This window comes from Chlorocebus sabaeus, chromosome 26, assembly GCF_047675955.1.
Source record: "Chlorocebus sabaeus isolate Y175 chromosome 26, mChlSab1.0.hap1, whole genome shotgun sequence".
Classification (NCBI taxonomy): Eukaryota; Metazoa; Chordata; class Mammalia; order Primates; family Cercopithecidae; genus Chlorocebus; species Chlorocebus sabaeus.
In genome coordinates, this window is record NC_132929.1 from 37,532,892 (window position 1) to 37,545,979 (window position 13,088).

Sequence of the window (13,088 nt, forward strand, 5' to 3'; positions counted from 1 at the left end):
CCTGTAATCATTAGTAAGAGTCAAAATTTATTTATAAGAAGATGTATTTCATCTGAATTTCAACTAAAAACAGAAAAATTTTTCCCAATGAGGATAAGATCATTCTTAGAAGCGATATTCTTGGTGTACATCCATTAATATTACAAAAGAAACCTAATCTCCCTGGCACCCACCTCCAAATTAATTACTCTCTATGCTTTTAAGGAATCATGAGATTCTGCACATGGGAAACCCTATGGACTCCACTAAAAGGCTCCTGGAACTGACATACAACTTTGGTAAAGTTTCAGGATACAAAATCAATGTACAAAAATCAGTAGCATCTCTATATACCAGTAACATCCAAGCTGAGAGCCAAATGAAGAACACAATCCTATTTACAATAGCCATCAAAAACACAAAGTACCTAGAAATACGTCTAACCAAGGAGGTGAAGGATCTCTACAAAGAGAACTAGAAAACACTGCTGAAAGAAATCACAGATGACACAGACAAATGGAAAAACATTCCATGCTCATGGATTGGAAGAATCAATATTGTTAAAATGGCTATACTTCTCAAAGCAATCTATAGAGTCAATGTTATTCCTATCAAACGACCAGTGTCATTTTTCACAGAACTAGAAAAAACTATTCTGAAATTCATATGGAACCAAAAAAGAACCCAAAAAAACCAAAGCAATCCCAAGCAAAAAGAACAAAGCTGAGGCATCACATTACCTGACTTTATACTATACTATAAAGCTACAGTAACCCAAACAGCGTGGTACTGGTACAAAAACAGACAAACAGACCAAGGGAACAGAATTGAGGACCCAGAAATACAGCTGTACACCTATAGCCACCTGTTCTTTGACAAAGTCAACAAAAATAGGCAATGGGGAAAGGATTCCCTATTCAGTAAATGGTGCTGAGATAGCTGGCTAGCCATATGCAAAAGAATGAAATAACTTTTTATTCTATGGTGAAAGGACCCCTACCTTTCACCACTTCAAAAATTAACTCAAGATGGATTAAATACATAAGTGTAAGACCTCAAACTATAAGAATCTTACAAGAAAACCTAGGAAACACCATTCTAGACATCAGCTTTGGGAAAGAATTTATGACTAAGTCCTTAAAAGCAATTGCAACAAAAATAAAAATTGACAAGTGGGACCTAGTTAAAGAGCTTCTGCACTACAAAAGAAACTTTCAATGGAGTAAACAGACAATCTACAAAATAGAAAAAATATTCACAAATTATGCATCTGACAAAGGTCTAACATCCAGAATCTATAAAAAATAGTGTGAACAAGTGAACAAGCGAAAAAAAAATTCCATTTAAAACTGGGCAAAAGACATGAACAGACACTTCTCAAAAGAAGACATACAAGGAGCCAACAAATACATGAAAAAATGTTCCACATCACTAATAATTAGAGAAATGCAAATCAAAACCATAATGAGATACCATTTCACGCCAGTCAGAATGGTTGTTATTAAAAAGTCAATAAATAACGGACGCTAGGGAGACTGCAGAGAAAAGAGAACATTTACATAACCACTTGTGGAAATCTAAATTATTTCAGTCACTGTAGAAAGCAATTTAGAGATTTCTCAAAGAATTCAAAACAAAACTACCATTTGACCCAGCAATCCCATTACTGGGTATATATCCAAAAGAAAATAAATGATTCTACCAAAAAGACACATGCACTCACTTGTTCATCAGAGCACAATTCACAACAGCAAAGATGTGGAATCTACCTAGGTGCCCATCAACAATGGACTAGATAAAGGAAACATGGCATATATACACCATGGAATGCTACACAGCCATAAAAAAGAATGGAATCATGTCCTTTGCAGCAACATGAATGCAGCTGGAGGCCATCATCCTAAGCAAATTAATGTAGGAACAGAAAACCAAATACTACATACTTTTGCTTATAAGTGGGAGCTAACCACTGGGTATTTTATAGACATAACAATGGGAACAACAGACACTAGGCACTACTACAGAGAGGGAGGAAAGGAGAAAAAGTTTGAAAAACTATTCTCAGTACTTGGGTGATGAGATCAATCATACCTCCAAACCTCAGCATCATGCAATATACTCATGTAACAAACCTGTCCATGTATGCCCTGAATCTAAAATAGTTGGATTATCAACTGAAATTAAATAGTTGAAATTATCAACTGAAATTAACAACTGAAGTCCAAAAAAGTTGAAATTATCTTTTTTTTTAAAAAAAATTATGATTTTAAAAAGTTCCGATTGGCAGCCCCACTAAGAAGAATAGGCAGATTTAAATCCTTCAGCCCATATGGTTTGGCTCTGTGTCCTCACCCAAATCTCATCTCGAATTGTAATCCCCCAGTGTCAAGGGAGGGAACTGGTAGGAGGTGACTGGATCACGGGGGTGGTTTCCCCCAATGCTGTTCTTGTGATAGTGAGTTCTCATGAGATCTGATGGTTTTATAAGAGGCTCTTCACCCTAAGCTTGTTCTTATCTACTGCCATGTAAGACGTGCCTGCTTCCCCTTCCACCATGATTGTTAAGTTTCCTGAAGCCTATGCAGCTATGCGGAACGATGAGTGTACTAAACCTCTTTTCTTTATAAATTACCCAGTCTCAGGCAGTTCTCTATAGCAGTGTGAAAATGGACTAATACACCATGACAGGTACATGGAAATAAATAATAAAAAGAAAAGCATTTCATGACGCTGTTGATCACAATCATAACCAAAAGCTGTAAGTTCCAATATGAGTCCTCCATATGCCTGAAAAATTTCCTCAAAAAATTGTTTTAACTAAGTAATCTTAAATATATTTCATTAAACAAGTTACAGTGGAAAGCCCTAAATTAAAACATAAAATGTACATTTAAAATGTATACCTATAGAAATGTTATAGAATTATAGTCTATATCTTCAAAACAATAATTTTAAAAATTCATTTGGTTAACATCATGAAAAGGATTGCCTTAACTATAACATTCTGTTCAGCACTCAGGTGCTCATCACACAGCCCTATCAGTGAAGATTTTTACTATCTAGGTTCAGTTGTATAAGCAAAGATACTTAGGCCTCAGTGAGAAATAAATATGTTTAAAAAAACTTACCAAAAGAGACATGAAGAATTTATGAACATAAACAATCTGAATACAACCCACTTTGAAACTAAGTTTGCCATCTACTTTGGACATATCAGCATAGGCCTTTCCTTCTGTGGCATCTGGATAAAGAGTCAGTTGGAACCTAAAGACTTCATCTCCCAAAATAGAGACGGCCTAAAAATATTAGATTAACTTGTTATTATATTAAAAGAGCTGTATAGCCCTTATCAATGTATTATAAATAAGTTCTCTTATTAGAGAATCTTTGATATATGAAGTAGTAACATATGAATTCAATCTTAAAAATTATTAGCTGCAAACATTTTACGTGACAATAACTTCTTGTATTTCTATAAAAAAAATTTTATCAGTAAAAATATCAATCACTTAACTGTTTAGAAATAACTTTTACAAATCATTGGGTATCAAGAGGCCTAGTCTATACACAATGTGAAAGCAGACTATTACCATTTTCATCTCCAATTCCTAATAAAGTGCCTGGTACATGACAGACAATAAATGTATACTGTGCAAATAAATAATTGCATCTCAAATCCAAAGAACAAAAGAAATTCCAATATAAGAATCTATTTTTTAATCACCTTTTTGTGAATGGACTGCAAATCTACATTCGTAACTATAATATCTTTAAGTCTGGCAAACACATCGGTCTGCTTAGGCTTCACAGAAATAGAGGCATCCATTCCTATAGGAAACATAACATTTATAAACTTTTCACCCAATCCACATGACAAAGTCAGTGGTATTTAAGGTCAGTAATATACTGACATGATACAAAGTGAATAAAAATTACTCATTATTAAACATATTAATGGCATCAACTTTTCATGTATGAGATACCTAAGAAAGGTAATAATACCTTTAAATAATAACTTTAAGGGATACAGGCATCTCCTCAAAAAAGTTGAGGAAATTCTAAAACCAAAAAAAAAAAAAAAAAAAAACCCCACCAAGTTTCAAAGAAATTTAGATTAATTTAGAAAATTAATCAAATTTCTCCAAACTTAAATATCCTCTGCATTGGCAAGATCAGCAGTGGTCATTTAGTAAGATAATATTTGTTAAAACAGTGATCTTACAAACATTTACTGTATTATTAAAAACTGGGCTGGGAGCGGTGGCTCACATCTGTAATCCTAGCACTTGGGGAGGCCGAGGCAGGCAGATCATGAGGTCAGGAGATCGAGAGCATCCTGGCTAACATGGTGAAACCCCGTCTCTACTAAAAATACAAAACATTAGCTAGATGTGGTGGCAGGTGCCTGTAGTCCCAGCTACTCAGGAGGCTGAGGCAGGAGAATGGCGTGAACTCAGGAGGCAGAGCTTGCAGTGAGCCAAGATCATGCCACTGCACTGCAGCGTGGGCAACAGTGCAAGACTCCACCTCAAAAAAAAAAAAAAAAAAAAAAACTGTTACTCCAATAACTAAAAATAAATGAACAGTATTTGATGAATACTCTTATTTCTATAATAAACTGTATTAGAAAACAGTCTTCTAAGATTTCCCTCCAAAAAAAAATTTCTTTGTCATTCTCAGTTTCTAAAGGCATGATGATTTCTACAACTGCATAAAAATGTAGATAACGCAAAAGGCATAAGGAATATCTCAAGTCAGCAATGAATCATAATAAATTTACTTGTAACATTTTAAAGCACATCTCTGAAAAGTTTCCAAAGTCTTCAATATAAGTAAACCAAAAGAATACTCATGAGAAATCTACCAGGTAGGTATAAGCTCATTTTTCCTAATTATGTAAAGAAACAGAAATATCTACAACAAGAAATAACTACTTACCATGTATTTTAATCTCTGCAATGTTACACTTCTGATCACAGACAAGGACATTAAATGCATTTAATTCAGCTGTGACCTTTAAATCAAACACATCCTTTTGGGAAATGTTGCTGGATACTAAAAAATAATAGAAACCTTCTGATTAGCAAAAGGCAAAGATAATACAACACATACAATAACTTCAAATCCACCAAAATAAAAGTACCCAATGCACTCTGAGGAACCAAAACGCCCTCCATTAGGGTAACATGTAATTAACATAAATTTTGGATCAATTATCAAATTCTATCATACAAAAATCAGCACATTCCCCTTCAAATTAAGAATAAAGGCAACTAAATATTAATAGCACCTTGAAAGTACAATTTACTAGATGGAAACTTTAACTTTTTTTTCTGGGAATAAAGAAAACATTCTATATTAGACTTCTAGAATTCTCTTGGTCTAAAGTTTTGATTCTGAACTCCTTTTCATATCAAATACTAGATTAAGGAAGAATAATTCATGATAAACTGCAATAGTGATGCACAGTTAATAAAATACATATTATTTACTATGGCACTTACGTGTTATTAACTACAGAATAAATTTCTCCAGATTATACCCTGTTGCTTCATCAAGAATCCTAAAATAAATTCTATGAGAAATGAACATAAAGGGCCAAACTTAAAAAATACAAAAAAAATTTTATAATGTATGTGCATGCAGGTGTATGGGTGAATAAGAATCACAATCAAACTAGCTCCCTAAATCCACTTTAGTCCAGATCCTGACTGATAAATTTAGGATACGTTTTCCTAAAAATCTGTCCTCGCTTGAAGGAAATAGAGCCTTCTGATTGAAATTGCAAAAGCTTGGAGAGTATCTGTCCTTAATCACCAGTATGAGAGGTTTTTTTTTTAAATATTTAATGTAGCATAATGTTGTTTTCTTTAATATTTGATGTAGCATAATCAAACCACAAAGACCAACAATATAGCAAAACTGGAAGACTTTCTTTGGGTTAATAGTGTTTCTAGTTTATTGTGAGTTCAAACATTTCTTTTTCATTTATTCAACTGTGTTGTGTATGTTTTGTATGTATATATAATATAAAGTAGAGGAATTTCCAAGGATATTTCTGAGGCTATTAATGTGACAAGTACATTAAAGGCAAAGAGGGTAAAGCTTTTACTCTAGTTTATAAGGAAAATGTTGCTCTGTTCCATGGTTTAAACAAATCAGATCCGGCCGGGCGTGGTGGCTCACACCTGTAAACCCAGCACTTTGGGAGGCCAAGGCAGGTGAAGCGCCTGAGGTCAGGAATTCATGACCACGCTGACCAACATGGTGAAACCCCATCTCTACTAAAAATACAAAAAATCAGCCAGGTATGGGGGCGGGTAACTGTAATCCCAGCTACTTGGGAGACTGAGACAAGAGAATCGCTTGAACCTGGGAAGCAGAGGTTGCAGTGAGCCGAGATTGCATCATTGCACCCAGCCTGAGCAACAAAAGTGAAACTCCGTCTCAAAAGAAAAAAAAAAAAATCAGATCCTTGTATCTGATCTAACAGTACTGACAGTTTTACAACAAACATGCCAGTAATATAGGTAAAACTCAAACTCGTAATGGTCTGAAAATTGAATTACTGGATGTTAAATACTGACATTATATAACATGAAAGAAAAATAATTAAAATGATATTTGGCTTAAAAATAAGCAAATGTTATTTATTCACTCAGGATATGTCATACCTAATATTTCATAACATAAGTCATAAGCCTGAGGACCCGGTGCCCATATCTGTGTGATCTAAATATAGTTTTGGTTAGAAACCAATGTGAGTGTGTCTATTCCAGGAGCTCCTTCTCTGCAGTGTCCCACCAAGCACTTAAAATTGCTGAGCACCAGGTAGTCTACCTGACTAACTGAAATGGGCCTTTGTTACCTTGTATGACTGAATCCATAACTGAATTTCTTCCTTTCTCATTTTCATTGATCTGAAGACTACAAAGACACATCAACATAAAGTACACACAATTTCTATTTTATGTAAAAGCTAGACAGTGAATTGAAATATAAATACATAATATTAAACAACATCTATTTAAAATTCCTCAGTAAACTGCTCTATAATCCCATAGAAATAACATTTTCTTTCTCTTGAACCTAACCTAATCTATCAGAGCAGCAATGTCAACATGCTAAATACTTATCTTAATTGGAAAAAACAAGTTGTTATATGATTATTGAAGTTCAAAGTATTAGATCATGATGCAAAAATTATTACCAGCTTTGACAGTGATACTTCTGGACTCCCCCACAAGTGGTTTCAGCTCGGATTCCTTCTCAGAAGAGGAAGGTTCAGAGAATGGAGCAGCAGATGATAAAAAATCCATGAAGGAAAGTAAAGCTTCCAAATGAAGTACTAAGTCTAAGGATGAAAATGAAACCTAAGATAATGAACAATTAGAAAGGCAGATTTCAGATGCAGTAACATTTTTACATCAGGGTTCAACAGATATAAGTAGCACAAGAATAGCTCAATTAAGGGCCTTTTTAAAATTTTTATTTTTTTAAGAACTCATTATTAACTCACTATTAAAATGTTAATCCTCGCCAGATAGTAAATCAACTCTCTGCTCACTCCCAAGTGCAACCACAATTTTAACTCAAAAGAACTGGAAGAGTTTTAAGTAAAGATACAGGAAATATTATCAGGCTTTAAACCACATTTCAGGCAGTTCCAAGCTGACTATGCACATTCAAACAGACTGTGAGCAATGTCTGTACCAGGCTATGCTTTATGCTTCCCTTAATCTTATTCTATTCCTAACGCCAATACATAATTTAAATGTTTAATGCTTCCATCAACGCTAGGCCAAAAAAGCACAGTCGACTAAAATCAGTAACAAAATTCCCTTGAAGTGTATTATTCACATACTTGTCAAGAAATCTAAGTCAAAACTGGGAAACAATCTTTTCAGAAAATAAATCAACTTTTTGTAAGAACTTTATTCCAATTCTATTATCTACTTCACTTTATCCATAAATTAGGAGTATTATTATTGCCACTGTTATTCTCATTTTAGAACTTACAATCTCACAGTTGAAAATGGCTATGAAGATAGATTTAATCAACACAACCCAGCCTTATAGTAAATTATATAAGATTTACCTTCAGTGTCTGTTTGGTACTGTCATGAATAGTTTTAAATTCTGGTCCATCACTGTCTGCCTACAAATAGTGGAGAATTATACCACTGAGTTTCAAACACTAAAAATTCATACACTGAAAATATACATATTCTTTAGTTTTCTAAGTATGCTAAAGAGTAAAAAGATATTTCTTAAAGGCAAAGAAGGCCATTCAAAAAAAAAAAAAGAAAGAAACCAAACTGACCACACAAGCATTTCTTACATTCCATACAAGCAAAAACTCTTAATTCCTTATCCTACTGTGGAGGAAATGCTAGTATATCTAGATTAGGTAAACTAATCCAAAAAGTAGGAAAAAGTGCTACATTATAACAGACTTTGCTTTGGATTACAGTGGAACTTTACATTATTACCATTTATTCAATATCACAGGTTAATGAAAGTATCCAGGATTTTCAGATGCTTGCAAAATTCACCACATCAATCAATTTAGATAGAAAAATGTTGGGAGAGAAAATTGGAATATTAAATACAAGGGTAATATATATAACTTTATATATTCAAATATTAAAGAATCCTAGTAATGAAACTAGGTACCTTTGTCAGTAACATTTTCAGAAGAGGTTCGTCAGTCACATTAGAAGAGTTAATAATGTGAAGAGGTTCTCCTTTAGAATCTAAAAAAGACAAGGTTGATCCATCAAGTTAACCATTTCACACGTTTTAAGACAGGACCAGCCAAATGTACACAAATGTACATTTGTCAAAACTCAGGACTGTACACTAAAAAGAGTGAAGTACATTGTGTATAAATCTTACCTCAATAAACCTGGTTTTGAAAAAAAAGAAACAAATTCCATAAAACAAAAATACTAGTACTCACCAATTACAACTGGTATAACATATGGTACTACTGTATTACTGTCATCTAAACAAATCATGGTATATTAAAGAACCTATAAAATACATAAAGTAGGGATTATTCTCTATACAAGTTTACTTTACTTAAAGATATCCCATAGAGTTCTTACAAACTTTAAACACTAACAGAACTTTAAAAGTTAGCTTATTACAGGAACTTAAGGTCAAGGATACTCACTAACGATAGTATTTATTCTGAGGGAAGGACATGAGACTACAGATCATATTAATTTTTTCATCTATATACTTCTATATTTGGTTTTCATTTTTCACAAATACATATTAACATAATTAAAAAGAAATGTTAAAACTCACATAATTTAAAAATCAAATAATACATCGTATTTCCTAGTAAATTAACCCAACTCTTCAAAATGGGTCCCCTAGAACTGTACCCAGGGACTGTTTTTGAAAAGTTGAGTTAATGTACTAGGAAATTAACACAATTGTACACAAATCAATATGTTTAATGTTGATAAAAAGGTAGGGATCATCTGCCTAATGAATAATTTACACAGACTATATTTCACACTTACCAGTGAAATCAAAGCACTGCATACTAATTTTTTTTAGATAAGCTTTAGCAGTCATGTCATAGGTTTTAACTCTAGCTTCCATTCCAAGTTGCAGGACATTTAGCTCATGTAAAGGCCTTCCCTTCTTTTCTGATTTTTTCATCAAAGTAACCACAACCTAAAAGAGGGTACCAGTATTACCACCAACTATTTCATTAATGCACAATGAAGGTAAATCAAGAATTTAATAAGTATCCAGAGTGATATAAGCAAGAAATTCACACAATGTTAAGATGTTTACTTCTATTTGTGCCTGCAGTTTGGCCTAATTCCCAGAAGTCCTAGTCTGATAGACAGCCTTTCATCTGAAAGTCTGTGAGACCAACAGCCAATTTTTACATCATTCCTAAGGCAAACTTTCTCAACTTCGGCACTATTAACATTCTGAGCTGGTAATTCTTTGTAGTGGGAACTGTCTTATGCACTGTAGGATATGAGGCAGCACCCCTGGCCTCTACCTATCAATTGTCATTAGTATTCTCCCCTCAGATAATGGCAACAGAAAATGGTTTCAAACAGTGCCAAATATCCATGCAGAGCAATGCAAACTGTTCCCCTTCAACTCAATCATTGTTCTAAAGGAAGAGAACAGTCATAATATATATCATAAATAATATTTAAAAGGTCTTATGGGTTTTATATATGTGTGTGTGTGTGTGTTAAGTATATATGCAAATAGAATGATTCATCTATCGATGTTTCAACTACCAAGGCTTAAAAACCTTCAGTAACTCTGATGTTAACCAGAAAAACATCCAAGTTTAACATAAAGAAATTGGCTTCAAAGCATGTATTTCAGATTCTTAAAAGTAGAGCCTATTCCTTTAAAAGTCTGTTTGTTTGTTTATTGACTGACTGCTAGAGACAGGGTCTTGCTCTGTCACCCAGGCTGGAGTGCAGTAGCACAATCAGAGCTCACTGCAGTCTTGACCTCCTCGGCTCAAGTGATCCTCCTGCCTCCCAAGTAGCCAGGACTAAAGGCACATGCCACCACAACTGACTAATTAAAAAAAAAATTTTTTTTTTGCAGAGATAGGGTCTCGTTATGTTGCCCAGGCTGGTCTCAAATACCTGAACTCAAGCGATCCTCCAGTCTTGGCCTCCCAAAGTGCTGAGATTATAGGCATAAGCCATTGCAACCAGCCTATTTAAAAGTTTATTATTTTTAGCTCAGAGAAAAAACATAACCTCTGTATAACTATTTAATGATAAAACAGATTTTAGAGGAAGTCCTTGCAAGTCCCTGTATCCACTATACTTTCTCACATACTCACACTTTCATGTCTGTTCCTCTTTCTGCCTTGCCCCAGACCCTTTCCTGATCCCTTTTCTCAGATAATTTCCTATTTCTCTTTAAAAACTTGATTCAAATGTGTCCTCCTCCAGAAAATCTTTTCTGACCCTCTCAGTCTGCTTAAATACCTACTCCCTACCATCAGCACCCCAAGCTCCCATAGTATCCTCAGCAGAGATTTCGTGAAATAATTACAAAAATTTTAATAGTTTTCCTGCATGAGTTCAGACTGTAAGCCTTTTACCTCTATCCTTATCACTGGGCACATACGATAAATATTTGTTGGATGTGTGAATAAAGAAGAAAATGCATTTCATCTTTCCTCAAGAATATGTAGATGGCAAACATATTACTAATGTAACTTTTTTTAAAATGCAGGCATATTGTGTTTTATTCTATCAAGAGTTTCTAACATTTGAAAAGAATTTATCTGACACTATTGCTCTTTCCTGCCCTTCTTATATGACATCCAAAGCAAGTGACATTCCTACTGTCCTAAAAGCATTAAAAAGCATGTTAAAGAACATGCTGTCATTTTCTCTATGAAATATTATAACTCCCAAATCTTTCCCAAATATATAACTCCCAAATCTTTCCCAAATATTATAACTCCCAAATATTATAACTCACAAACTTTCAATTTTTAAAACATCACTGCTACATGTGAACAGCCCACATAGATTTTTTTCATCAGTATCAATTATCTACAAGTTTAGTAGAGGTAATTCCAATATCCATTACTTATTTACCGCACTTTACAAAAACAGATGAAAATTACACACCTCTTTAATTTCAAAATTCAGCAGCATATTAATGATATCTACAGATCTAATTTCTTCCACTCCAGTTGTTAAAGTATTTTTTGAATCATTCATATCTTGTTGTGATACAGAGATTTCAAGGGGCTCTTTAATTTCACCTGCAATGTTTAAAAGGAATTCATTCACTTTTATTCACAAATTTCTTCCACAAGTACTTATTGTGGACTTATATGAGTATTCTGGACCTGGTAGAGGCAATGAAACTCCACAAATTAGTAACAGCCCTAGCCCTTGGAAAACTCTTGGTTTAGTGGAAGAGACAGATACATTTAAAACACAAACAAAGATACATTTAAAATACAAACAAACAAGCAGGCCACACCCAGTCACATTAAATGAACAAATGTTAATAGACTCTATATAAAATGCACTGAAAGCACAGAACAAAGCGTGACATTGTTATACAGAAGTCAAGAAAGGTTCTATTAGAGGAGGTATTATTCAAGCAGAGCAAAGGACCTCCTCACATTACCAGAAAGGAGCAAAACCAGGGAATGATAACGCATGATAGGTTTTGCAAACAGAATGGAGTTTGATATGGTTAAATCATAAGGGGGGCAACAAGAGGTAAGACTAGAAAAGAAAAAAGGGAGTAGGAGGTCAGGGCCTCTTATGCCATACTAACAAACAAAAGTAAAGCTATATAATTATGATGCTGTGTTTCTGAAATTCGCACACCCTGAAATGCAATAAAATTGCTTTTTAAGCTGTAATATAAAAAATAATAACAGCTATCACTTGCTAAGTGCTCATCTGTGTGGCAGACACTGTTCTAAGCTCTGTATATAGACTGTTCTATTTAATTCTTATGACATCGTTTTGAGGTAAGAACTTCATTGTCTTTATTTCAGAAATGGGCAAATTGAGGTTCAGACATTTGTGCTCAGTGTCGCACAAATGGCAGAGCCCAAATCATCAGTCTGATTTTACAGTCTTCACTCTCCACTGTCCCTCAGTATCATTAAATTAGTTATTACTATTATTGCAGTTGACATTATCTTGACCACTAATAACAACACACAGGAACCAAGTAGTGTAAGCTATACCAGAATTCCATACTGAAAGCCGCTATTGTTAATCATTACCTTTGACAAAGCATTGCATAGGGCAAGGTTTCCTAACTATCATCTTACTCCAGCACTGTTCCAAACATAATGTGAACCAGGGGAAATGATTCCAGCAAATATTTTTGCTTTTACAAAACAATTTCCTGAATAGGCAAAGATTTTTCAAATGGTAAATAAAAAATACTGATCATTTAAAAAACCAGTAAATTTAAGTTGATTGAAATTAACAAACCCTATTCATTAAAAGACCCATTAAAAGAGTGAAAGGCCACCAGTCAGAATATCTATTGAAAAGTCAAAAAATAACAGATGTTGACCAGGCTGTAGAAAAAAAGGGAACACTTATACACTG

The 13,088-nt window shown here is 34.0% G+C and overlaps 1 protein-coding gene across 6 annotated transcripts in view; it reads right to left on the reverse strand.

Moving 5' to 3' along the window:
• VPS13C (vacuolar protein sorting 13 homolog C) overlaps positions 1–13,088 on the reverse strand; it is a 184,975-nt gene that overhangs the window by 81,248 nt on the left and 90,639 nt on the right. For all 6 annotated transcript variants that reach the window (XM_008016378.3, XM_008016380.3, XM_073012202.1 and 3 more), the window contains 8 exons: positions 11,631–11,767; positions 9,516–9,672; positions 8,656–8,735; positions 8,078–8,137; positions 7,190–7,352; positions 4,918–5,034; positions 3,704–3,807; positions 3,108–3,275 (listed from right to left, as the gene is read on the reverse strand). In XM_008016378.3, coding sequence (XP_008014569.3) covers positions 3,108–3,275; positions 3,704–3,807; positions 4,918–5,034; positions 7,190–7,352; positions 8,078–8,137; positions 8,656–8,735; positions 9,516–9,672; positions 11,631–11,767 — 986 coding nt within the window. The remainder of the gene's footprint in view (positions 1–3,107; positions 3,276–3,703; positions 3,808–4,917; positions 5,035–7,189; positions 7,353–8,077; positions 8,138–8,655; positions 8,736–9,515; positions 9,673–11,630; positions 11,768–13,088) is intronic.